Consider the following 27,787-nt stretch of genomic DNA (forward strand, 5'->3'; position numbering starts at 1 on the left):
TTGAAAACAAAAGACAAATTACAATGAATTTTCTTCCAAGTCAAAAGTTAACAACTTGCCTGTTACATAAAATTATTTAGAAGTTGTGTACCCAATTAAGAATGTGCTTTTCCACTTCAACTAACTCTGTTACCTAAAAGACAGAATATGGATTGCACACACACAGGCATAAACTTTTGACAGAATCATAAAATTAACAAAAGCATCCTTAGCAAGTATTTAAGAAATGTTAGAAGTTTTTTTTTTAAAGTCACTGAGTCCTTTTCTTGAAACTCTTATTTTGCTATCAAAAACTGTGTCATTTCAAGGTTTATTCCTTCTTTTCCAAGATTTGCTTCATTTTTTGAAAGATTTTGAGATAATTAGTTCCCACATTATAGTGAGAGCCAAAAAACATCACCCCACTGCTATTGTCATTTCTTGAGGTTTTCAAATGCCATTTTTCATTCCAAAAGCTTATAACATGATGTACACAATGAACAGGAAACAGGTGTGTCCCAAAGATTTATCCTAATATTTTGTGTGTATTTACTGCAAACAGATAAGAATTATAACACCAATTTAACATAAAGCAAATTCTCTAGAAAATTATCTTAAAAATGTTTCCAGATTGTAGGTATACATGATTGCAAAACCAAACTACAGAAACTACAGAGTGAGATTTCAGTTTCAGCAATTCCACGTATTATGTGATTCCAAGTCTCTTAAGATAAAAACTAACTTAGAGCTGTCTCTCCAGCCTTCCTAATGGCAAAACTGTCAAATTTAAGTATAATGATGTCAAGTGATTATAAATTAATTGGAAAATGTCATATAAATAACACTTTTCTTCTGTGAGACTTGATGAAGTATCATAACTGTTCTTAAATTTATAAAGAGGGAAAGTCTTTTCAAACTAATGTAAAAGAATCACTTCAAAGCCTATGGTACTGCAATAAAATATCAATGGTGAAGGAAGGAAAAGGGCTAAATATTGCAAAGCAAAATAACTAGGTAGGTGAGCATTCATAAATACCTCAGCCTGAGTTCCTGCATAGACCATTGTCACACTATGGATTATGTGCCTGGATGTGTGTGGATACATGCGTGTGTATATTCTTGTGTGTGTGTGTATGTTTTAAATGTTACAACTGAATTGGACTCATTTTTAAATTTGATAGATTGATTAGTTTTGACTAAACAGGTTTTTTTGACAAAGAATCTTAAGACCTCACCTAAAACACAGAAGCACTGACAGTCTTTATTTCATTCAATCAATTTTGAATTGCATTTAATTGCTTTATTTTTTTTAACTTTTATTTAATGAATATAAATTTCCAAAGTACAGCTTATGGATTACAATGGCTTCCCCCCCATAACATCCCTCCCACCCGCAACCCTCCCCTTTCCCACTCCCTCTCCCCTTCCATTCACATCAAGATCCATTTTCGATTATCTTTATATACAGAAGATCAGTTTAGCATACATTAAGTAAAGATTTCAACAGTTTGCTACCACACAGAAACAAAGGTGAAAAATAATAGATGATTTTTTAAATGATGGTGAAATCAGATCAGACCTATTGTCATGTTTAATCCCAGTGAAAGTCAAGTTGGGAATTGATAATTTCTTTTTTTTTTTTTTTACAGAAGATCAGTTTAGTATATATTAAGTAAAGATTTCAACAGTTTGCACCCCCATAGAAACACAAAGTGAAATATACTGTTTGAGTACTCGTTATAGCATTAAATCTCAATGTACAGCACATTAAGGACAGAGATCCTACATGAGGAGTAAGTGCACAGTGACTCCTGTTGTTGACTTTACAAATTGACACTCCTGTTTATGGTATCAGTAATCTCCCTATGCTCCAGTCATGAGTTTCCAAGGCTATGGAAGCCTTTTTTCTCCCACTCTTATCTTGTTTAGACAAGGTCATAGTCAAAGTGGAGGTTCTCTCCTCCCTTCAGAGAAAGGTACCTCCTTCTTTGAAGACCTGTTCTTTCCACTGGGATCTCACTCACAGAGATCTTTCATTTAGTGTTTTTTTTTTTTTTTCCAGAGTGTCTTGGCTTTCCATGCAAGGTGGCATGTACCAATGCCATCTCACTAGTCCAAGTGATCAATTTCAGTTCACAATTGATCATAATGAAAGGACTAAGAGTCAAAGGGATCACATAAACAAGTCTAGTACCTGCTAATACTAACCGATAGAATAAATAAAGGGGAGAGTGATCCAACATGGGAAGTGAGATACTCAGCAGACTCATAGAATGTCAGATGTCCTAAACAGCACTCTGGCCTCAGAATCAGCCCTAAAGGCATTCGGATCTGGCTGAATTGCATTTAATTGCTTTATAAATGATGATTGAAATAATTTTAAAGTAAGCAGCTGAAGTTAATTACAGACCAATTGAGCTTGCTTACTTGTTGGAATTCTGTTTCCAGCATTTCGTCCTGCTTTCAATTACAAGACACCTAGCTTCATTAGCGTGGCTACCCTATCGGATTCAGTGACGGAGCTGAGTGAAATGGAGAGAATACATCTCAGCTTGGCACATTCTGCCCGTAGTTGTAATGATCTCTAGAGCTCTTTCTCATTGATTAGGCTCTATGTTTTGTGTTTTCCTGCCTCTACAATGTCTTAAAAGTTCGTGATCAAAAGAGATATGTGGGCTGAATATTGGATTTTCTGTTCATTTTTTTTAAAAGAGTATCTATTTGAAAGGCAGAGCATCACAGGGGGAGAGACAGAGACAGAGAAAGAGAGAGAGGGGCAATGAGAGAGAGAGAGAGAGATCTTCTATCTACTGGTTCACTCCTCAGATGGCCACAGCAGCCAGGTCTGGTCTAGGTTGAAGACAGAAGCCACAAAATCCATCTAGGTCTTCCATATGGGTGGCAGGGGCCCAAGCACTTAGGCCATCTTCTGCTGCATTCTCAAGCACATTATCAGGGAGCTGAATCAAAAGTGAAGAAGCTGGGTCTTTAACTGGCGCTCTGATATGGGTTGCCCACATGGCAAGCAGCAGCTTAACCCACTGTGTCACAGTGCAGTCCCCCCCACAACACCTTGTTCTAATTAGGAGATATTATTGAATCAGTGCCTCAACTAATAGTAAATCACAGCTTTATTCTGGTAGTGCACATAATTACTTATCAATGATAAATAATAATAAATTTCCTTCAAAACTGTATTACACAAAAATTCATCAGATTGAAGTATCACAATGTGCTTCATGGCTAGGATGTATTTTCTTTCCTCTGCTAGAAAAATAAGATGAAATCAAACCATTTCAGGAAACAAATTAGAAAAAACAAATAGGCCGGTGCCGCGGCTCACTAGGCTATTCCTCCGCCTTGCGGCGCCGGCACACCGGGTTCTAGTCCCGGTTGGGGCGCCGGATTCTGTCCCGGTTGCCCCTCTTCCAGGCCAGCTCTCTGCTATGGCCAGGGAGTGCAGTGGAGGATGGCCCAGGTGCTTGGGCCCTGCACCCCATGGGAGACCAGGAAAAAGCACCTGGCTCCTGGCTCCTGCCAGGATCAGCGCGGTGCGCCGGCTGCAGCGGCGGCCATTGGAGGGTGAACCAACGGCAAAGGAAGACCTTTCTCTCTCTGTCTCTCTCTCTCACTGTCCACTCTGCCTGTCAAAAAAAAAAAAAAAAAAGAAAAAACAAATAAAGAAAAAAGTTTGTGTATGTCACTCAGAGTTGTGAAAATATGCTCTTCTTATAAGAAAGTAATTCCTTGGCAACTTTCCATGATTGCTTCAAATCTGTTTCCAACTTAACTTGCCTAACCGACTTCTTCTGTTCCAGTCTACTCATGCATTTCATGCTGCCTCTGCCTAAAATCCCATTGCCTTTTTTCGTCCACCTGTAGAATTCCCCACCCACTTCCTAGGAGGCTAAATTCCAGTGCACTCATCTCTATGAAATCCCATCTTTTTCCTGTTGACTTTGTTTATGTTCCATTTGTGGCAAGGAAGGCAGATACAATTAAAAAAAAAAAAAACTATTCTGTGCTTGTCTCTGCAGGTGGCCTGTGAGTTTCCTGAGGGCAGGACCTAGCACTTTGACATCAGTGAATCTCCAGGACCCAGAAGACTTCCTCCCACATAGCAGTAATTCCATCTGGGTGGACATTTGGTACAGCAGTTAAGACACTGCTTTCAACGTCCACATCCAATATTGGATTTCCTGCGTTCAAGTTTTGAGCCCAGGTGCTCCACTTCTGATCTAGCTCCTTGTTAATTTGCTTGGGGAAGGCAGAGGATGATGGCACAGTACTTGATTCCCTGCCACCCATATGAGAGACTCAGTGGAGATCCTGGCTCCTGGCTGTTGAGGCCATTTAGGGAGTGAACCCCAGTGGGTGGGTAGCATCTCTGTCTCTCTGTCTCTCTCCTTGTCTTTGTTGCTCTGCCTTTCAAATAAATAAATCTTAGAAAAAAATAAGTGCATAATTTCAAAAAAATATTTAAGTGTTATTATTTCAGAACCAAATAATGAACTTCAATTTCCCTAGTGCATTTATTATTATTTTTTATTAAAAACAAAGAATATTTCCTCACACATGTGTTTGGTGACCCAATACTGCAAGATGTGCCAATCGTGGCTGGAAACACTAGTTATTCATTTATTGGTTGCCATCCTGGGATTTAAGAGCTCATCTACTTTATTTAACTTTTCAGAAATTGGTCAAAGGAAAATTACTACATCAATCTGCTGAAATAATCCAAGAATTCATATTTCAAATGAAGGGACCCAACATAAAATATTATGCTCATCAGTGGCTGTTATTCTGAGTCGGAGTGCCACAAACTGAACAGTCCTGCCAGGGCACCACCATGGTACACCCTCCTGGGCTGCAGCCCTGATGTGTCACTCATATTGAAGTTTGCCAATAAGTCTAGGGAAGTTTCCTACAGTGTGAAGAACTGTATTTCATCAGAATTCTGAAGTCAAGGTTTTTTTTGCAGTTCTTTTTTTTTTTTTTTTTTTTTCAAGTTTCAGTTGTCCAAATGTCTTTGGACGAGATTTCTGGCACAACTTGTTCAGGAAACAGGGCGGGAGGAACACCTATTTTATATTTTAAGTGAAAAAGCACTCACAAAAACATTACGCAATAACAAAAAACAAATGGTTGGCTAGTGGTAGAGTTCAAGCCCTCACTCTGTGAATTTATTTTGGTCAAGGTAGAAGCAATCATGGGTTCTAAAGATATAACAGCAACAGCATATAGGATGGCTTCAGTACATTGCATAATAAATAATAGGCTTAAAATGAAACATGCCAGTGTTAGAATTGAGGACACAATGACATTTTCTGTTCCTAGTTATAAGTAGATGGAATTAATGGACAGCATATTTGCAGTAGAGTAACAGTAGTCCTACCCATTTTTGCCTTTGCAGAACATAACCCTGGAGCCCCATATGTAGCAGGAACTTAAAAAATAATTAAGCTACATAAATGACACATACTAGTGAGCCCTGTGAGCTAGCATCACTGTCTTGGGGCACATTGCCTGTGTACTTATATGGTAAAATTTTAAAATCTGAACTTTTATAAAAACAGAATCAGTTCTGAACAATTCTGATTATCCTATTACATCAGAGTACAGGGAGCAAGCAGTGAATTAAAAGCACTTTGATATTACCATAAAACTTATTTGAAGCTTCATATTTAACTTCCAAAAATTATTTTAACATACAACTTAAGAATCATATACTATTGAGTAAAATTACACCACTCCCCACCCATGTGGGAATACTTTATCATATGCTTTGAAAGTCCATTATCTTGCTACCAAAGATCCCTGGCACACACTAAAAGCAGAGCTGTAGACCCTCTTCTATTTCTAAGCTCTTAGTGAAACTTTCTTAAAATAAGCTTTCTTAAAAGAAATCCCTTGACAGCTAACTTGAAAATCAAATTCTTATTAATGTTATCATGGGTTCTAATGTCTAAATGTCTGCCCACTTTGTAGGGACATCATCAGGATAGTTCCCTAGTCCAAAATAAATATTCTAAAGATGAGGATTCCATAAATAATAATAGTATTTGGTGGAGGTGTTTCTGATCAAACATGAAAATTCCCCTTCTGATGGACATCAAATTATATCACACAAGGCCTGCCTCAAGTTTCCATTGTCTATCTGATACTAATTATTTTACTACTGGGAAGAAGAATGTTATATATTGGGCACTTACTTTAACCCGTTGTGATATGTGCTTGTAGGTTTGTGTAATTTAACTCTCACAACAAGCTTTAGAAAGAGACAATATTTTCATCTCCCATTTTACATTTATGAAAACTTGGGCTTAAAGAAACTAGATGACTTTTCCCAACTCGGTTCCAGGACCTATCAGCTTTTCAACATCATCATAAAATTGAATCAAGCTAACTTTATAAAGCAGAAATTATTTTGGCTCATGATTCTGGAAGGTCAGAGTCTACAATCACGCAGTCCCCATTGGTTCAGCGTCTGATGACAGCATTTTTGCTGCCAGAGTTTCTGGTGGCATAGACCATCACATGGCAAAACACAAGGAATGAAAGTGTGGCTATGTGCTCTCTTAAAACCACCAATCCAACTCAGTCTCTTCCCAAAAGACCCCATCTCCAATCATCATCATTGGATTAAGTTAAATACCATTATCATAACTTTGAGGACTAAGCCACACAGTCCTAGGACCAAAACATTCAAACCATAGTGCAGGACTTGAATTCAAGTAGTGTAACTGCAGAACCTACTCAATCCAGTAATTTTCCTTGATAGATTAGATTAAGTCCAAGAAGAATATTTTGGTGTGATATGTTTTTTTTTCTTTTTTCAGATTGTTAGCCAAGAGTCCCAATTACTCATCTCATTTCCTAGACCCTACTTTCCAAATTCTTAATTCTGTCTCTAACTTCTTGGTGCCAATACTCCCAAACTCTAAAAGAAATCAGATCAGAATTTTCATTAATAAATGAGAATTCAAAGCACAAAGTCAAGAGCTTAACATTTGCCATCCAGTGTCTTCATATAAATAGTATTTTCTGGTCAAGATTTTCTTTCCCCTGAACCAACATTTACCCAATGACATGTCTATCAGTCAGTGTAGAATTGATTGTTAACATTGATTTGTATTTAGGTTTATTAAGAAAATTAGCATTTATTCCAAATCTAGTTTTCAAGCAATTGTTATTTTTCAGTGTCTACATTTGCATTGATTCCACATGAAGAAGAATAGTAAATATGGTGATAAGTTTTATAACGCAGGAGCATCTCACTTCAGAGTACGTGGGTTCAATTCCTGGCTCCTGACTCCAGTTTCTTGATAATGCAGATCCTGGAAAGTAGCAATGATATTTTAAGTATTTAATTTCCTGCTAACCACATGGGAGACCTGGACTGAGTTCCCAGCTCCAAGGTTTAGCTATCCCAGAGCTGGCTGGTACACTGGGAGTGAGCCAGCAGATGAAAATGCTTTCTCTCTCTCTCTCTCTCTCTCTCTCGTTCTCTCCTCCCTCCCTCCCTACTTCTGTCCCTCCCTTCCTCCCTCTCCCTCCACCTTTCTCCCTCTCTTTCTCTCCCTCCCTCATAATTAAACAAAAACTTCGAAATATATTAATAAAAATATTCAGAACACATATGAAGATTAATGTTAAATAATATCACTGATCATGGTAGTTATCACCATTACATTTCTAAATCCTAGAGGAGACAGAAGTATTTCAGTGAAAAGTACGTATTAGCTGTAAAAACAAAAAATAAAGTTCCCAGTAATTATAACATTGGTCATAAGAATACTTTAACCTAGTTTATTTAAATAAGATATTTTACAAATTTACAGTTATTTTTTTTTCTTCCCAGTGAAATATATTGAAGCTTGTTCGAATGCCCCTGCATGTACAAAACAGTCCCCTAGTCAATTCCCAGTGTACAAACACCCTAATTCAGCTTGAACAAAATAGGCCCCACACACTCCATTTCTGAGGCAACTGCTTTGCTTAGCACCTTTCCCTCCTTCTTTTATTTCCTCTCCCAGTCTTCTCCCAATGAGGTATATTGCAGTTTATTTGAACACCCTGCATGTACAAGGGTACTTCAAAAAGCACTTGGAAAAATGGAATTAAAAGATAGGTTTATTTTTATGCAAAAAACTGAAATACATGCATAGTTCTTTCAAAATACACATTTTCATCAACTTTTTTAAGATCTCTCATATGCATGATTTTTAAAAAATGTTGTCAATAAGATCCCTCAATTATATTTGCCATGAACTTTTGATATGTACTTGTATATGCATATGTGTGAATGTATATACATATATATGCACACACACATATAGGCAAACTAAACAATTTGGAAAAGTACTGTTGGGAAGTTATTTATGATGATTCTTAAATGTTACAACATTAACAAAAATTTACTGATTGTTGTGCATGGCCTAATGGATCATATTTGCATGGAGAGGTATAAGTTGTTACTGAAACTATGACCAAGTGTATAGCATTTAGGCAAAAGGGGGACATTGGAACAGAGGCAGAAAATCTGAAACAGTCTACTCAAAACAGTGTACTTGCTTTAGCCTGTTTTTCAGAGACTGTTTAAGGAAAGCTTATCTTGGAAAATTGACCTCAGAGGGGACCAGACCACTACAAACAAGGAACAAGAAATACCAGTGTAAGTCAGATTTTTATTTTTATTTATTTGAGAAGCAGAGCAACAGAGAGACAGAGAGGGATCTTCCCTCTACTAGTTCACTCCCCAAATCCCTCCAACAGCTGGGGCTGAGCCAGGCTGAAGTCCGGATCCCAGAATTCCATTCAGGTCTCTGTGGTAGGTGGCAAAGACCCAAGTACTTGGGTGATAAACTTCTGTCTCCCATGGGGTGCATTAGCAGGAAGTTGGAGTCAGAAGTGGAAGTGTGCAGAGGGGACGGCATCGTGGCATCATTGTGGTGCAGTTAAGCCACCACCTGCAATGCTAACCACATCCCATATGGGAACACCAGTTTGAGCCCCTACTGCTCTGCTCTGACCTATGTACTTGCTAAAATGCTTCTGAGATCAGCAGAGGATGGCCCAAGTTCTTGGGTCCCTGCATCCATGTGGGAAGCTCAAATGGAGTTTCAGGTTCCTGGCTTCGGTCTGGTTCAACCCCAGCTGTTGTGGCCATTTGGGAAGTAAACCAGTGAATGGAAGATTCTCTCTCTGCCTTTCAAATAAATCAAATAAATCTTTCTTTAAAAGAAGAGGAGGAGAGGGGAGGAGCTGGGACTAGAGCCCAGGCAATCTAGTACCGATGTTGGCATCCCAAAGAGCATGTTAACTGTCTTTATAACTATGCCCAATTCCCACCCCTGACTTAGATTTTTCAAAGCAATCAATTTATGAAGATGTATATTGCAAGCAAGAAGAGTCCTCCCATTCTTGGACACTTCCTTAACCTTTGCCATAAAAGTCCTAGCAAACTGCTGTTCAGGGAGTCATTTTAGGGACCTATACCTTCCCTCAGTCCCTTTTACTTGTCACAAGGAAACAAAACTTCCCTCTAGGTAACTCCAGCATGAAGCTGATTATTTGGTGACACGCTAAGCTAATGGCCCCTTGTGTCCACCAACAAGACTGCACAAAGAGATGAGATGGACACAAGAAAGGCTTTCCTTGGCACTGACCAGAGGAACTGACCAGAGGAAAAGGAGCCTAAGGAAGGGGCCTGAACTATGCCTAACGTCATACAATTTTTGTAGGGGTTTATTTATATAATTTTGAAGATAGAGCTAAAATATATCATAAATGGTGAAAACAAAAGAAAATATTTTTAATATTTGTACCAAGTATAGAATCGCTTCAGATACGCAACTTAGATATTCCTTGGCTAACAGGTCATGGTACTGAGATTTGGTGGTCTTACACCTCTGGGCCTTGCTATATCTATTTTGACCTCCATTAAACTTCTTTCACTTTTGTCTTCCCCAGGGTTAAGTGGCTGTAGTCCTCAATAAGGCAACACATCCCATCATCCTAGGGCTTCTTCCTTCCTTTCCCTGTGCTACCTGCTCATGGCATTGTGTTCCAGGCAATGAGCCCCCCTTTGGGTGGCACTCTTGTCCTGCCTAGCCCTGGCCCTGCTGGACAGAGAGACTCAACTAGTCCTTGGACTGATTGGATCCCCTCTGATCCTTCTGCACCTAAACCAGTTCATCAACTCCTTGCTCTGTTCTGAAATTCTTTTAACCACGGACACACAGCTTTTCGGAAAATTGCCAGAATTCGTTGAAACTAACACGTGAATGTGGCTCATGACTCTGAGGCTGGTCAACTCACACCACAAACTTCAAAACTTCTTCTGATCCCAGTCCCTCAGGAAGGAGAAACGTGCATATGACTTAATGCAGTCTTACTCGTAAAAGAAAACCAAAACAGCACAATGGTGCCACAGTTCCTTATTACATTTAGTTCCCAGTACAAACATCCTAATTCAGCTTAAACAAAATAGCCCCCATACACTCCATTTCTGAGACAACTTCTTTGCTCTCCACCCTTCTCTCCCATTTCTCTCTCTCTCCCTCTTTTTTTTTTTAATTCTCTCCCAGTCTCCTTTATTCTATCACAGCCCTTCAAAAAGAAAAAAGAAAAAAAAAAACACTTAGGGCGCAACCCCCTTTTCACCACGATTCACCCCCAAGAGCTAAACCCTCCATAAAGAAAGCAAAGCCCTCAGTGGGGCCTATGGAGGTGGTGAGGACGTCCCCTCTCCACCCCAGAGGGGACTTCAAGGCCAGGTTCAAGAGTCTGCGGAAGAGCGAATGCCGGATCGCAGAGAGGCTTGGCTCACTTTCACCGACGGCTGACCCTTCCTGTGCCATCGCACCCGGAGCAAAGCAGTCTGCTCCTTCCTGGCCCAGGAGCCTGGATCCTTTGAAAAAGCCCTCCCTGCCCGGCCCAGGAGAAGCAAGGGGTGTGAATCCAGGCGGAGCCACTGTGGGCTGGCGACACCCTCTCGGAGGGCCCGCCTAACCCGCCTTCCCACCACCTAGGGGGTTTGGCACCGCGAGCGGGATCCCCTTGTGGATGAAAGGCAGATGTCCCTTTAAGGTTTGCTGCGCAGTGCGTGGACTTTAGCCTAAACACGGACCCGCGAAGCTGGCTTTATTTGTCCATGTCTCGGAGGGAGCCTGGGCGGCTGCCAGCAGAATTTCAGAAAGCGCGAGCGCTAAGGATTGGGCGATGTGGCAATCGGTCTGGGATGTGAAAAGCGTGGAGCGGTTTTAGGGCTACCGACGAAAACAGGAAATCGCTCCTCTGCGGCCGCGGGGGAACCAGGGCTGACACCCGCAGCGGCAGCCCGAGGGACTCAGCGCGCTCGGCTCCTGCGCCCGGGTCCTGCTCCCGCGTCCAGTCGGGTCCTGCCCTCCGAACCCGCACGTCCGCCAGGCGCTGCTGCCACTCGGCCATGGCCCCGCCGCGCCGTGCCAGCCCAGGGGTCGCTGTCGCCTGCTGCTGGCTCCTCACCGGTGAGCGACTCCCCTTTCTTTCTCAGCATCTGTTGCTCGTGGGGCGCGGGGCGCGGGGCAGGAGCGACGGACTCAGAGCGGTGGGCAGTGCGGAGGCGGCGGGGCGCTTTGGGCTCCAGCGACTCTCGGGCGCTTGGGCCAGGCTGGAGTCCAGCAGGCGGTGCTGCGCTTGGGATCTGGTCTGAATTAGTTTGGGTGTCACTTCAAAGCCCTTCGCTGAAGGAGTAGGACGGGGCAGGCGCTGAAAACGTTACAAGGCAGAACCGACCTGTCAAGTGACTGTACTGTGCAACTGTATGCCATTTAGGAGTTTGGTGAATGGCATTTGGGGAGTGGAGGGCTGCAGGGCGCCTGATTTAAATGCCAAGTTCCGACAATCAGGTTGTTCCTTTGAGGGTGGACATGATTGCATTTTCTTGCCATGTAGTTAGTGTTCAGGATCTCTCGCAGAGACCACGGAAAGAGCGGGTTGCAAGTCAGTACTGCTGCTTGTCCCAAACTGATGTCAGCTCCCCAGAGGAGGATATTCCGAATAGAGAAAGGAATAGTGAACGTTAAGTTTGTAAATATCACAGTACAGACTTTTTATGTAATTTTAAAGAGGCAAACTGTATTGTTTTTTGTATATGTATTTTTAAGGAGTGGACTTTAAAGTCAGAATGGCCCAGTGGGAATGCACAATTATATCCACTTTAGAAAAAGGTTGAATTGTAGCATTTTCAGAGATTTTCCGAATGATTAGCCCCTGGTCGAGTTTCTCTTTTATAACCAGTTACTGATTGAGGAGGGAAAGGTGAAATAGTGAGAGGAGGAAGGTGGATGGGTGGTCTTGTACTGGCAGAAGCTTTATGTGAGAGAAATCACCTGGCTTAATAACTGGATGGATTTAGCATATCATTGATATTCAATTATTGGGTTGTTTTACTGCTAGCATGCATATTAGTGTTAGTTAATAGCATTTTACCTTTAAAAATAGGAAGCAAGTCATCCAGTTTTGTCTTACCTTAGATGGCCAAGCACTGTTAACTTTTATGAAGATCACTTAGAAGTGCATTATTAACAAGCAGAGCTATCTCATTGTGAGGTGGCATCAGGAGGGTTAATACAGAGCTACCGGCTTTTTATACAAACATTTTCCACTACTCAGGAAATGTCCAGTAATCCAAACATCAGTAACTTCTGAACAGCAGTACAGCCAGAGAGTGGTTTGACTATCTACTACCACTACTCTACAAATCTTTGATCTACAATTCCTCCCCAACTCAAAATTCTGGAGATTGCTTGCATTTTGCAGATGTGCCAAATCTGGAGTTTACTAATTATTCAAGTTTTACCAAATAATCAGTAACTGGTGTAGAAATTATCCAATGAGTTTTGCATGCCTGCTAAAAGGACAAGAATGAAACTTAGAGAAGATTAATAAGTTGTGATGTCATATCTATGTTGGTTTACCATACCTTGCTCAATCCAGGAATGGATTTAAAGGAAAACAATGCATAGATATTTTTTAATTGTAATATTCCATTCCTTTTTATGTGTGTGTATAACAAAATTATATTAAAATTTATAATTTTTAAAGAGTTATTAACTCATTGTCAACTTAACGTCCATTTCTGAATACAGCATTAAGAAGGTGATATTTGGCTTCTTCTTTCCTTTACTGGTTTCCCTATAAATTATCACATTCTGTCAGCTCTTCCTAACCAGTCTCTAACTAGTTAGCCTGAAGGAAGCTTCTTATCAGTTCACAGTCCACATCTTCGCTGAGATCTCAGCATAGCCTCCTTGGGCTCTACAGTAGAGCTTATCTTCTCATTTCCGGTCCTCAGCCAAGCTCTAATCCACCCTCCTACCACATCATTTTCATTATAGCCCACATTTTTGGACAAACACTGTCTGCGATTCTCTCCTGCCTTTCAGACAAAATACACCATTCCCAACTAACTACCCTAATACACACCATTATCTCCTAATATCTTATCAGCTTATTATTACTACTGCAGTAAATTTCCACAGAGTTACTGGGTTAAAGACAATCTAAATTCACTATCTTCCAATGCTGTAGGCCAGAAGTCTCACTGGGACAAACTCAGGATGTCACCAAGATTACATATCTGCTGGAGACTCTAGGCGATAATCAACTTCCTTGATTTTCCAGCTTCTAGAGACATTCTTTGACTTATGGCCTCTTTCTCCCGCTTCAAAACCTTCAAATCTCTCTCTGGCTCTGCTTCAGCATCACATCTTCTTCTCTGAACCTGACCCTATTGTTTCCCTAAAAGTTCTTATATTTACTTTGGATCCACCAGAGCAATTCTCCCAGCTCAAGATCCTCTAATTTAATCACATCTGATAAGTGCCTTTTGTCTGTAAGGTGACATAGTCACAGATTCCATGGATGCCTTTGAGAGAACATCATTATTCTGTCTACCACAACTCTTACACGTATACGGCTCATTATAGCCAGTCATATGTCCTTACTTTCCCCATATTCCTCCTGCTCATTTTGCCACTGTGAATATGAACCTCTTTTATACCACTACAAAAGCACTCCATCCCTCCTTCCCAATTCCCCCTGACATCTAAACTCTCCCCAGCCTTCAAAACTGGGCCTACATAACAATAACAAACCACCACCATCCCAGTAAACTTCCCATTGTATTAGCTTCTTCCAAAATTTATCAAATGATTCCTCAAGAAAGATGATCTCCCTTATGTACAAATGAAGTCCTTTGCTGTTAATTTTATGCATGTCAAAGTCCCAGCAAAAACTCCTGTTATGCATAAAGGATTTAGCTGGAGAAAGTATCATAAAGGAACAGTGTGAAGAGGCTGTAAATGAAATGAGAGAAGCTGGTAGAGCACCTAGGAAAGAAAGCACCTGATGAAAAACCATGACCATTCCCAGGCCCAAGGAGCTGGCAGCATTTGCTTGACTGTGAACTCCAGCCATGGGAGGGACCATGGAACTGGAACTGTGGCCATAGATAGAGGAAACGTAATTGCTGCCAAAACTGAAGTCTAACAGGGGAAGGGGAGGAGAAATAAAAACACCCCAAGCTCCAATGTCTTACCCAATACTCCCACTGGCCATATCAAAATGGCAGGGTCAGCCTTCCAGGGGACAGAGGTCAAGTAACGGAGAATAGTGAGCTCAACCTCCTGCTAAAAGGTATTGTGTTTGAAGCACTGTGCAAAGAACTTTGCAGGTAATATTTCATCTTAATCTAAAAAAATGTATAGGAGTTCTTAACTATTATCCACGTTGTAGCGGTGGAGAAGCCTAAGTACTAGGAGCTTAATTTGATTTGTCCAAAGTTACATGACTAGTTTATGCCGAATACATTCAATTCAAATCTCTGATCTCACATTTCATGTTCTGAATTAATATGTCATATAAGCTGCCTAAATGTAATCTCATTTCCCCTCTTGCTCATCCCTCTAAATGGGGAATCCAATCATTTAAAAGATTTTGATAAAGATCTTATTAGTGTTGTAAGTGGGTCTGTTATGTCCATGATTTTGTATAGAGAAATTAAATTATATGCCTTACATTAAGTACAATTCACATAAGACTATCTCTTTATTAAGAATTACCCCTAATTGAGTTGTGTATCTCTCTTCCCTGAAAACATTTTGGTTGGTCTTAAGCAAGGGTCTTCTGTGACTTTTCACAGGCACGATTTCCTATTCAAAATGAAGTTCAGTGAGGAGATGGCTGAATCTGGGGAGGAAGTCAACCACTTATTCAAAACAAATACTTGACCTCCAGAGGCCAACAGTGTACTGTCAGATATTACTGAAAATGTGAAGATCTTAGTTGTTATGATGTTTGTAAAGGCAGCAATGAATGTATAGGGGTTTCTATGTATCTGCTTAGTAATTGGGTGAGGTAAATAACAATAGCTACCTATGCCCCATTATCTTAACCTGTTTTTCTTCCCTGCTGTCCTGATGCTAAACTGGGCATCAGCTTAGCATTGCAAATCGGACTTTCCTAGGTGGGTGCTCCTTTACCCTGGTCCTCTCATCTCCAACCCCACAAACCTACCATTGAGTCTAAGAACTTGCTAAATTTTCACTTGCCTCTTAGACTCACACAATAAAGTTTGTGTTTAAATACATCCAGGAAATTGAGGACCAAATCTCACTCTTTGCCTTCACTGCTTTTGTGTTGCATGGAACATAAAATGATGAACTTGAATTCATGTTGAGAAACTGAAAGATATTTTAGAATTGTTGCCACAGTGCTAAAGTCAGAATAGATTGCCTATTCAGAGTGGTCTGTGACTGGACAATTGTATTCTCTCTCAAAGCAAGTACAGTAGAATATCAAAAGATGCAAATGAGTTGAATATATTGCTTTGCTCTAAATTATTGAACTTCTTCCAATTCCTCTATTATGCGAGCTCTCCTAGAGTCTTCTTTGGCCTTTGCATAAGCAGTTATTCCCACTGCAACTGATCCTTAAATTCCTACATGAATGCCATTTCCAAGAGACTCCCTTCCCCCAAGAAATGTGTGCCCCAAGCACCTTAAATTCTACAACATACATGATATTTTACTTAAAAATCTAATTGTCTATCTTTCCATCTTACGCTCTGTAACAGCAGGGTTTTTATAATCCTTAGCACCTGGGAATAACAGGCACTTTTTATTGAATCAACCACAAAACAAGACTATAGAAAACTCATAAAATACTCAAGGAATCAGATATTCTCCTTTAATTACATGCCCATCTAGAATATTTATATTTATCCATACTTATTTGTAATTGAATGGAAGACATCATGAATTGAAAAATTCACCGTTATTGTACTACCACTAAGACAAACATTATCAATCCAATATAATTACTGCAGTATTAGATGTATCCTCGTTTCAGAGATGTTGAACTGGGAAAACGTGCTTCTGAAATTACAATACATAATATTTATCTTCATGGCAATCTTCTATCATATTTGTAACATTTGAAAACTGTACCCTAAGATTTCAAAGAAGCTGAGATATGATAGCACATGCTGTCTTAATTGTCTTCTAGAGCCAAGTTTCTATCTGATTCAGGGGATAATTGGTCTTCTGGCACCAGTAGCTTCCCCAGATCCCTAAAACAGAACTTTCTGTAAATATTTACCATTAGAAAGGAGCTTCAGGAGATAGGTAACAATAATCAAAGAACATTCCACTTTGCCAACTCTTTCTACCATGGTGGTGAGTGCTACGACTGTGTGTATACGAAGGGGCCTAATTTTGATCTAAACATTTCTATGATTCAAAAGACAGATTAAAAAGTCAACCAAGTTTCAAAAGGAAATTAAAATGCACATACTGGTTATTGTTAACAATTCACTTTATGTACAAAAATATTAATACTATTTTATCCAAACAGTAGGTCTCTTATAAACAAGATAGTTGAAAATCTAAATCACTAGAAAAATCACCAGAATTCAGATATTAACAGACATGAAGACATAAGCTCTTTTTGTATGAATTATATGAGATAAATGCAGCCTCAAATGTAAATAGAGCACTTGTGCATTAGAACATCAATGAGATTAAGATGGTTTATGTAGCTTGTCATAAATCATCTCCTCAATATGAATTAAGTGTATTTCCAAAATTATTTTATTAACTAGGCTTATTGTTTGCCAAATACCAAAGTCTGAAAATACATATGGATGTTGACCAGCCCTTAAACATATCCACATGATACATTTTATTTTGGGTAAAATGATTTTATAAATGACAGGAATACATATAAATAGCATACACACATTTTTGATAGGATTTGTTTATTTGGTTGGAGGTATTGCATTGTTTTGTGACAATTGCAAATAAGCATTTTTGGTCACAGGAAATTTAGATAATGAGTACAAGTTCTTTTAAAAAACTGGACTTTCCCTTTTCCCTTTTGCCCTTTTTCCTATATTAGTTGAATACCCCTCCACTTAACTTTGCTTGCAAAAGTCACATGGGAGTCTTTGTAGAGTATGGGGTTTGCATGTTCTATTGAAATGATTGCATTTATCACTGCAGACTCATAATCAGAGCTCTAACTATGAATTCTCTAAAGATCACTTTCCTGTTTTTTTTTTTTTTTTTAAGATTTATTTATTTATTTGAGGGGCAGTTACAGACAGAGAAGGAGTGACAGATGGAGAGGTCTCCCATCTGCTGGTTCACTTGCCAAATGACTGTAGTGGCTCAAACTGGGCCAATCAGGAGCCAGGATCTTGGAGCCAGGAGCTTTTTCTGGATCTTCCATGTGGGTGCAGGGGCCTTAAACATTTGGGCCTCTTCCAGCGCTTCCCCAGGCCATCAGCAGCAGGGAGCGGGAATGGAAGTTGAGCAGCCAGGACTCAAACTGGCACCCATATGGGATGCTGAAGCCAAAGGCAGAGGCTTAACCTACTACACCACAGCACCGGCCCCAAAGATCACTTTCCAAATGATGTCTAATAAAAACAATTGCCATGACGTGACATCTTAAAATGTTTTAATTAAATTCAATAATGTTAAATTATTTTAGTTAAGATCACTATTTTTAATGCAAATACGAATATTTCAAAAGTTGAAATAGGTTTATAAAAATTTAGCCTATGATTAATCTTGTTTTTATAATTTAGTGACATTATAAAGCAATGTGATTTGATAATTTTAAGATGTCAATGACCACAAAGTCTAAAACTGAGTTAAAGGAAAACTAATAATTACTCATTTTCTCATACAACATGATGACGAACTACTTTTTTGCTGGATTCCAGGAGCAGAAAGATAAATAAAAGGTAGTCTTTCCTTTTCATGAGGCTCATGGTCTGGAGGAAGCAATAGCCATGCAAAGAAGGAATGATAGGAAGCCCACAAGGTGCTTAAAGCAGAGGAATGAGAAGATCAGGGCTGTGTTGCAGGAAGGTAAGCCTCACAAACAGAAAAAAAGAAATAAACAAGAAACCAAACAAACAAAAACCAAGACAGTTTATTCAGCCGCTACCGTTTCAGGGTGGCAGTGCTAAGCGTAGAGTGTGTCAAACAGGATTTCCATCCTTCAAGAGCCCATAATCCCTGCTGCTGCCACACAGACCGCATGTATTGTATTATTATAATAGGGGGGATTGTAATCCAATTCACCAGTGAGGTATATCAACATCTCATAGATTAGGGTTGACCTAAGATTTTTCTGTAAAGAAGGTACTAGGGGCTGGTGCTGTGGCATAGTGGGTAAAGCCGCCACCTGCAGTGCCTGCATCCCATATGGGTGCCAGTTCCAGTCCCGGCTGCTCCACTTCCAATCCAGCTCTCTGCTATCGCCTGGGAAAGCAGTAGAAGATGGCCCAAGTCCTTGGGCCCCTGCACCTGCATTGGAGACCTGGAAGAAGCTCCTGGCTCCTGGCTTCGGATGGGCGCAGCTCTAGCCATTGCAACCATCTGGGGAGCGAACCAGTGGATGGAAGACCTCTCTCTCTCTTTGCCTCTGCCTCTCTGTAATTAACACTGCCTTTAAAATAAATAAATAAATAAATCTTTTTAAATTTTTCTTAAAAAAAAAAGAAAGTGCTAAAATAAATAAATGTACATACCAGATAAGGCTTCAGCCGACTCTAAATTTTTTTCTCCCCAAAGGCTGAATATTCACTATCATGTAATGTGAGCCCTTGCCCTTTGCCCTGTCTGATGCTTATTTGTAGCTTCCAGCCAGGCATTCTTTGGAGATTTATCATAGTATTTTACATGTTTACTGAGCTCTACAATTTACAAAGTATATAAGCTCAGTAGAATCTCAGAAAGACTGTCAAATGAGGCAGGAAAAATAATCTTATTTACAGTAGAATGAGTGTAGTCTCTACAGGTGAAAGGACTTATGCAAAGTTACTAGACTCCAACAAGTCTGTAAGCTCTGCTGATTCTTGGTATGTAAGCATTAACCTTGCAGTCAATCTCTTACCGCTAAAATGGTCAAGATTCAATCAAACATAGCATGCAGGGCTGCTGTTGTGGCACAGCTGGTTAAGTTCACAACACCAGCCTCCCATATCTGAGCACTGTTTGGAGTCCTGGCTGTTCTAATTCAGCTCTCTGCTAATGTACCTATGAACGCAGTGGATGATAGCCCAAGTCCTTGGGTCCCCGCCACTCACATGGGAGACCTGGATGGAGTTCCTGGCTCCTGGCTCCGGGCTTCAGCCTGGCCCAGCCCTAATTATTATGGCCATCTGGGGAGCAAACCAGCAGATGGAAGAGATATCTTTCTCTCTGTCTCTGTCACTGTGCCTTTCAAATAAATAAATAAATCTATAAAAAAAGATAGTATGTAAAATTAAAAACAAATATGTTAGGGTGAGATAATAGATGTTTTAAATTTTTAAACATTATTGCACCATAATATTTTAAATTACAATGATTTTAATTATTGAATTCAATTCCCTCAATTCTTAAGAAAATTGAGATTCAAAGAGAATGTGTGTTGCCAAAAATCACAGGAAAAACAACTAAAGAGTAAGAATTGCAATTCTCTTGATTTCTAGCCTAATTCTTGTTTTTGAGACACTGGAAGTGTCTCAAAAACAACAAATTAAAAACTCTTGGAAGTAACAACATTGACTCTTTTTTTGTTTTCGAGAGATTACTATAAATAAGATATTATAGGAAAACTATATGTAATTAAAGTTACTGATACAAATGTTTTTATTCTCAAGGAGCCAGCAAAAATAAGTACAAAATTGGAATTTAAAGCAACAGAACTAAACACTGGCCCTTTTCTCATGATTTTGCTTATTTTGGAAAAGCATTAAAATATATCTATAATAATAGTAGTTTTTCGGCCGGCACCGCAGCTCACTAGGCTAATCCTCCGCCTTGCAGCACCAGCACACCGGGTTCTAGTCCCGGTCGGGGCGCCGGATTCTGTCCCGGTTGCCCCTCTTCCAGGCCAGCTCTCTGCTGTGGCCAGGGAGTGCAGTGGAGGATGGCCCAAGTACTTGGGCCCTGCACCCCATGGGAGACCAGGAGAAGCACCTGGCTCCTGCCATTGGATCAGCGGCGGCCATTGGAGGGTGACCCAACGGCAAAAGGAAGACCTTTCTCTGTGTCTCTCTCACTGTCCACTCTGCCTGTCAAAAAAAAAAATAGTTTTTAATCTACATTTATTAAATGAGTGACCTACAGTAGATACCAATAACAGGGCCTGAGGAAATGTCCATTTGAATGTTAATATGCCAGCCACACTTGATATCTGACTCACCTAGCTTATCCCACTTATAAACGTGCTGACATTATGCAAGGAATAGTGGAGAGATACAAGGGTGAATTCATCTGGAGTTCAATAGGAAAGAAAACCACATATTCAAATTAATAGAATGCATGGTTTCAAGTTTGAGACAAGAAGTAAACTGGTCTTTAAAAATAGAAAGGATTTACTGAAGCAGGGGTGACATGAGTGACATTGTGTGACCAGAATGGTATGAGCTAAGGCAGTGAAGTAGAAGGGGTCCTAGAATGCATGGGTAACAAATGTGACTCTCAAGGTTCAATACAGGGTGCCCAGAGGGACAAATGGGAAATAAAGTTTGTAAAACCAGAAAAGTGAGACTTAAATGCTAAGATTTGACGCTTGAATTAACAGTGAATGAGAACTCAAATTAACTCAAAATAAAACTATACTGCTAGGTCTAGAAATACTAAGCCATAACAAGAAAAAAGCTAGGAAAACACATCTTATCATTCAACAATAATCACATTACTTTTAAAAAGTTCTAAACTGTTACAGATATTTCATATCAAATAATAACTATGAAAAATTATGTACTGTGTTCAATCATGGAAGACTTGCTATTTAAAAAGCACAAAGTTTTAAGTTTTAAAGTTTACAGTTTTAAAAAAATTGTTAAAGAATCATGGAATTAAGAGTCAATGTGGGTTTTCTACAAGTTTCAAATTCAGAAATAAACATATATTTTTCTAAAATAGAATATCAGATCTTTCCCAAAGATCATATGATCACCTAGGCTGAGCAGAAGGAAGACTGTGGGAAAGAAGAATGGAGTGTTCTTAAGAGGTAATGAAAGATCAGGGAAGAGACCAGTGCCTTTCAAATCCTCTAGGTTGGCTTGCAGTGGGTCTTTAACTGGTAGAGGTAACAGGAGAAGTGACAGTGGATAACAGCACATAACTTGCAACTGAAGGATGGTAGGAGTGGAAAGAGAAAAGAATAAGGAATGGAGCTAAGGAGGCCTGAATTTGGAAGCTACTTAAGTGATCTTGAACTCATTTGTTAACTTCTCTACATTTACACTTTATTCTATAAAATAAAGGTAATATTTACCTTACAGGATAGGATAAAAAATGCATAGGAAAGGAAAGTACTTGGCAATGTTAAATACGTGATAGCTTTTCAATAAAAACCTTGTATTAAGACCCTACTGTGTGCCTACCACTGTGATTCGATCTTTGGCAGACTATGGGGAGAAATGAATAGTACTTAGACTGGTGATCAAGGGGCACTTCAAAGCCTGCAGCTCAAAATGCACTTTCTCAGTCAGTTCTCTCTCTCTCTCTCTCTCTCTCTCTCTCTCTCTCTCTCTCTCTCTCACACACACACACACACAGGCATCCAATGCATACTTTCACCCCACCAATTAGGAATTCTAATTTAAAAGATACAATCCCCTATGGAGAAGCAGCCAGCTTCACACTCCAGTGCTAAAAAGTTTTGGGATTCTCTCAGATTTGTAAGCAGCAGAGTGCATTAGGAACTTTGTGAGAGCACTCATTAGGATAGGAAAGTGAGGACACAGAAGGTGGGGGATTAGGGGGATGGGGGAGAGAAGCCACAAAACAAATGCGGCTCTAATATGGACTAGAACTTGGAAAAGGTCTGTTGGCCCCCAGACCCGTGAGCCACTGAGAAGATAACTGGTAGTTGAGTAAATGTTATCCAGCTTTGTGCTATAGGCGGATTGCTCTTTCATCCAGATGGGGTTGGTGGGCTCCCCTCTCAAATACATGTGCAACAAGACAGGAAATAAGGGAAGGTGTGTGTGCAGCACTTCTGAGCCCTGCATTCTATCTTAACTCTCAAGAAAAGCCTGGTGATTTTTTTTCCTATTCACTTGTCATCTGAACAGGCAATCCACTTCCCCACCCCATTACCACCCAGTGCACCAATTAAAAAAAAAAAAAAAGCGGGGGTAACTAAAGGATTTTCTTTGAAATCGATTCCGTAAAAACTGGGGTCGGTGACCGCGGATCAGACCCCACCGACTTGCCATACCATCAGCTGCCACCTTAGGTCGGGCAGTGAGGATCCGGCCCTAAGCTACTGGGACCCAACCCCCAGCCCAAACACCGCACAGGCTGCTGAGCTGCAGAAAGCCAAAAAGGCTGGCTCCGGATTGTGGGATTCCCAGGACTTCAGGTCAGGCAACTTGAGAAGTCCACCCAGGGGAGCATTCCACACATAGCTTCTTGTCCCTCTGGGATCAGCGCTCTGACATCTGGGTTAACGAGATTGTGCAGACGCGATAGCTAAGCGCCGGGAACAGCTGGCCTCGCTCGCCGCTCGCAGCCCAGACCCGGCGGGACCAGTTCTTAGAAGTCGCCGGCGCGACTACCAGCTCCCACTGGCGCATAGCGTCCTGGTGCGGGTAAGGCGGGAGCAAAACCCAGCGCAGTTTGGACCCCGTGGGACCAAGTCTGCACTTTGAAAGGTCCTTTTACTCAAGTTTTGAAACTGGATTTGCCCCAAGGGAAGGGGTAGAGTGGCAACCGCACCCAGTTCTCAAAAACAGACGTGGAAAGGAAAACGTAGATCTAAGCCAAAGCATTAAAAAACAGGACTAGGACCAGCCACCAACTATTCCGTGCGCTCAGGGCGGTTTATTTGTCCCGAGCGCCTGCCGCTTAGTGCGCCTGCGCGCGCGCAAGCCGAGGCCCCGCCCCTCCGCCGGGCACGTACGACGTGCGCCGTGGAGGCGGGACGCGGGCTGCGCAGGCGCCCTCGTTGCGTCAGCCTCTTGCTCCGCGCTGGCAGCTGCGGCCCCGGAGAGGGCCGGGTTCGCGGGGGTGCCTCCCGAGGGCCTTCGGTGCCACGAGTCCGGAGACGGAGCAAGGAAGGGCTAGAGTAAGTGCTCTCCTCGGCCACGGGAATCAGAGCGAGCATATTGTCTCCCCGCCCGGCAGGTACTTGTAGAAAGCGGACCCGCCCCCTTCCCGGCCTAGCCTCCCCTTCCCTGTCCCTTTCCTAGGGGGCGACCCCCTTCGGTTCTCGTGTGGTCGGTGAGCCCCCGCCAAGGCCATGAAGCTCGTGAGGAAGGACATTGAGAAGGACAACGCGGGCCAGGTGACCCTGGTCCCCGAGGAGCCCGAGGACATGTGGCACACGTACAACCTAGTGCAGGTGGGCGACAGCTTGCGCGCCTCCACCATCCGCAAGGTGCAGACCGAGTCCTCCACGGGCAGCGTGGGCAGCAACCGGGTGCGCACCACCCTCACTCTGTGCGTGGAGGCCATCGACTTCGACTCCCAAGCCTGCCAGCTGCGGGTCAAGGGGACCAACATCCAAGAGAACGAGTACGTCAAGATGGGGGCTTACCACACCATCGAGCTGGAGCCCAACCGCCAGTTCACCCTGGCCAAGAAGCAGTGGGACAGCGTGGTTCTGGAGCGCATCGAGCAGGCCTGCGACCCTGCCTGGAGCGCTGATGTGGCGGCCGTGGTCATGCAGGAAGGCCTCGCCCACATCTGCTTAGTCACTCCCAGCATGACCCTCACCCGGGCCAAGGTGGAGGTGAACATCCCCAGGAAGAGGAAAGGCAACTGCTCGCAGCACGACCGGGCCTTGGAGCGGTTCTACGAGCAGGTGGTGCAGGCCATCCAGCGCCACATACACTTTGACGTCGTCAAGTGCATCCTGGTGGCCAGCCCGGGGTTCGTGAGGGAGCAATTCTGCGACTACATGTTTCAGCAAGCAGTGAAGACTGACAACAAAGTGCTCCTCGAAAACCGGTCCAAATTCCTTCAGGTAAAGCAGTCCTAACCCGGGGTCGATTAAGAACAGGGTGGAGGGATTGGTGAAAAAACACCCCTGAAGTTTTAGAGCTGGGGAAAGTGAAAGAAAGTCCTGTGGTTGGTTGGGATTGTAAATGAGATAAGGAGATGAAAAGAAGCGGTAAAATAGCTCGCAGATTTATTTAATGAACTGTGTTGAAGTCCTTGAACATACAAAGCCTAATTAATGTCTGGCTTTAGGTCGGTGTGGGCTGGTTAAGGGGTGCTGGGAGAGATTGCTTTTGTCTAACTTTGATAATTGTGATTCTAGGTACATGCCTCCTCTGGACACAAGTACTCCTTGAAAGAGGCCCTTTGTGACCCTACCGTAGCCAGCCGCCTTTCAGACACTAAAGCTGCTGGGGAAGTAAAAGCCCTGGATGACTTTTATAAAATGTTACAGCACGAACCTGACCGAGCCTTCTATGGACTCAAGCAGGTGGAGAAGGCCAACGAAGCCATGGCAATCGACACGTTGCTCATCAGCGATGAGCTCTTCAGGCACCAGGATGTAGCCACGCGGAGCCGGTATGTGAAGCTGGTGGACAGTGTGAAGGAGAACGCAGGCACGGTCAGGATATTCTCCAGTCTTCATGTGTCTGGGGAGCAGCTCAGCCAGCTGACTGGAGTAGCGGCCATTCTTCGCTTCCCTGTGGCTGAGCTCTCCGACCAAGAGGATAACTCCAGTTCTGAAGAGGATTGATGAGTGAGACTTGGAATTAAGACACCCTCTGTCTCACTCTGCCACTGTTAGGTTTCCTTAGCATCCTTGTGACAGCTGCAAGAGGGACACTTTTTGATTCATTCAGGAATTTCTCTTGTGTTTGGTTGCACTGGGTGTTTTATGGTCAGCAGGACATGTATTCAGACTAAATAATAAACTAAAAGGAAATAATCTCCATGTACTATTATCTTTATTAATTGGGATACTTTTATATGGGCATTATGAGTTATTTTTAATATGAAGATTTTACATACTTAATAAACATGGCTGTATATTGTTTGGGATAGGTCATAAAATCTGCATACTTTGTAATAGTTTTCCTTAGGGAAAAGCGTTTTACCGGTTTATATAATTTTAATTCTACATGATGTTCATGCATTATATTTAATGATCCCTTTTCTCCCCACCAACCCCAGACTTTTTTTGGGGGAGCAGGGTGGTTGACAATTTTAAGTAGTAGTGAAACAGTTAGTAGATTTGAGTACAGTTTAAAATGGTATTTTTCTTAAGAGACTTGTTTAATCCATCATGTTATAAGTAAACACTTGGCATTTTGTTGTTAGAATTAATCATATTTGCTTTAGAGGGTAACTGTTTCAGATTAGAGATTTGTTCTGGAGAATCTGAAGATAATCCCTATGAACCTCTTTATTTTTAAGATGAGACTGAGGTTTATTTTGAAAATGAGATTTGCTTAAGTAGCTAATTAATAGCAAACCTGGAAGGAGTCAGTAGTCCCAAATCTGAACTTCAGTTCTTTGCACTGAGACACTGCCACGGCATTTTGTGTCTATTTATTTATTTATTTTGGCTGCTCAAAGTTAAACTTAATACTGTCTTATATTTATAGGTAGCATTGGTTTGTACTTTTCAACATTCCTGTTGCATTATTTTCTGTGTGAAAAAGCTGATTTAGAAAGCTTAACTCACACCATTAGTATATTGTAGTAGACTTGTAATCCAATAGGAAATTTCATGTCATGGGACATGAAATTGAAAGATCTTATTTTGGTGCAAAACTTTTTATAATTTATTTATTTATTCTGAAAGTCAGAATTAGAGAGCAGTCTTACACCCACTCGGTTACTCCCTAAATGGCCACAACTGCCAGGGCTGGGCCTGCCAAATCCAGGAGTCAAGAGCTTCATCCTGGTCTGCCACAAGGGTGACAGTGCACAAACAACTGTGCCATCTTCTGCTGGTTTCCCCAGGCCATTAGCAGGAAGCTGGATTGGAAGCAGAGCAGCTGGGCCACAAACTGGCACCCAGATGAGATGCTAATGTGAAAGGCAGCTTTACCCCTATGCCACAGCGCCAGCTGCCCCTGCAAAACAATTTTAAATCATGCATTTTTTAAAATAATATGTATTTTCTTTCAACCTTTTGAAGACCCCTCTATACACAGTTTCAGGATTTTCTGCATCAAAATTAATTTATCTTCCATGTTTCATAAATTTTTTGAAGTACACTCATAATTAGGGAATCTCTGCAAATACCTCAAAGAGTAAAATATTCTTTTTCATTAAATATTTCTGATGTATATTCATTAAATATTCCTTCTAAGAAGGAGGGAGCCCTGGGAATGGAGTTGCATTTGACCTTTTACAGAATCCAGTTTAGCAAAATAATCCAATTTGTAGCTGCTGGAACAGTGACTCTTTAAATGGGGAATATACTAGGTAAACTTTTCTGTTTGTAGGACTTCCTCGTGGCATAAATAACAGGTTTGGGGATTATTTTTTGTAAACTTCCTACTCTGGACATTTTTATGTTGATGAGAACAGACGTTACCCTACACTTTAAAACTGCATATTTATACTTCTATATGTCTACTTTATAATTAAAAATAACTCCTTATTTCATTGTAATTCCATGGATACCTAACTTTAAATTAGAGGTATATTATGAAATAACATAATGGGACTATAACATTGAAGCCACCAAGATTCTAAATATACCTTATCAATAATATGCTTACTAAGAATTTGAAGGTGTTTGGACATCTGTTCCCATAATCTATGCAATACTGAAATAAACCTAATAAATCTAGCCAATATATTTTAGGCCATAGGTTCTCAAATTTAATGGTCTGTTATCCTCACCTTGGGAGCTCTTAAAACTATCAATGCCTAGACCGTATCCCAGACTAATTAAACTTTTACCACTAGAAATGCTGATCTTCCAAAAAGCTACCCAGGTAATCCCAATAGGCATCAAGAATGACCAGAGTTAGACCTTCGTATTTAAAAGTATGGGCCATAAACTACCAGCATCCCTGAGAACTTGTTAAAGACTGGAATCCAGGGCTGTACTCTAGACCTACTGAATCGGAGTTTGTACCAGCCTCTCCTGATGGCTGTGCATGATCAAATCTGATACACAAAAGCAATTGCTTGTTACACCTGTGCTGGCAAATCTCCAGCTGGGGTCTCCAGCCACAGAAAAAGATTTGAGCTTTAGAGTCTTTCAAAATAGTTAATTGGCCATACTGAACTATCTCAAGCCTACATTTATGTCTGATGTATTTAATAAA

The 27,787-nt window shown here is 41.2% G+C and overlaps 2 protein-coding genes and 1 long non-coding RNA gene across 7 annotated transcripts in view; 2 read left to right on the forward strand and 1 right to left on the reverse strand.

The window, feature by feature from the left end:
* The window catches only part of LOC127492741 (uncharacterized), a 296,618-nt gene extending 272,404 nt beyond the window's left edge, over positions 1-24,214 (reverse strand). For both annotated transcript variants that reach the window (XR_016220178.1, XR_016220181.1), the window contains exon 1: positions 24,076-24,214. This is a non-coding gene — a long non-coding RNA (uncharacterized LOC127492741). The remainder of the gene's footprint in view (positions 1-24,075) is intronic.
* The window catches only part of ITGA1 (integrin subunit alpha 1), a 181,201-nt gene continuing 164,207 nt past the window's right edge, over positions 10,794-27,787 (forward strand). The window contains exon 1 of one of the 2 annotated variants that reach the window (XM_008262192.5): positions 10,794-11,489. In XM_008262192.5, the coding sequence (XP_008260414.3) occupies positions 11,429-11,489 (61 nt within the window). In that variant the 5' untranslated portion in view covers positions 10,794-11,428. The remainder of the gene's footprint in view (positions 11,490-27,787) is intronic. The other variant, XR_016220176.1, reaches the window with a different exon arrangement.
* PELO (pelota mRNA surveillance and ribosome rescue factor) lies at positions 11,351-25,425 on the forward strand. 3 transcript variants are annotated; one of them, XM_070056704.2, is made up of 3 exons: positions 11,351-11,489; positions 23,729-24,504; positions 24,802-25,425. In XM_070056704.2, exons 2-3 carry the CDS (start codon positions 23,779-23,781, stop codon positions 25,231-25,233), a joined length of 1,158 nt encoding a protein of 385 aa, XP_069912805.2. In that variant the 5' UTR covers positions 11,351-11,489; positions 23,729-23,778; the 3' UTR covers positions 25,234-25,425. The 3 variants fall into 3 exon arrangements, with proteins under 3 accessions (XP_069912805.2, XP_051709442.3, XP_089168897.1); XM_051853482.3 differs by lacking the exon at positions 11,351-11,489 and adding an exon at positions 23,478-23,604; XM_089312771.1 differs by lacking the exon at positions 11,351-11,489 and having other exon boundaries at positions 23,478-24,504.

Source organism: Oryctolagus cuniculus, chromosome 14 (assembly GCF_051225735.1).
Source record: "Oryctolagus cuniculus isolate XC-2025 breed Fujian yellow rabbit chromosome 14, ASM5122573v1, whole genome shotgun sequence".
Classification (NCBI taxonomy): Eukaryota; Metazoa; Chordata; class Mammalia; order Lagomorpha; family Leporidae; genus Oryctolagus; species Oryctolagus cuniculus.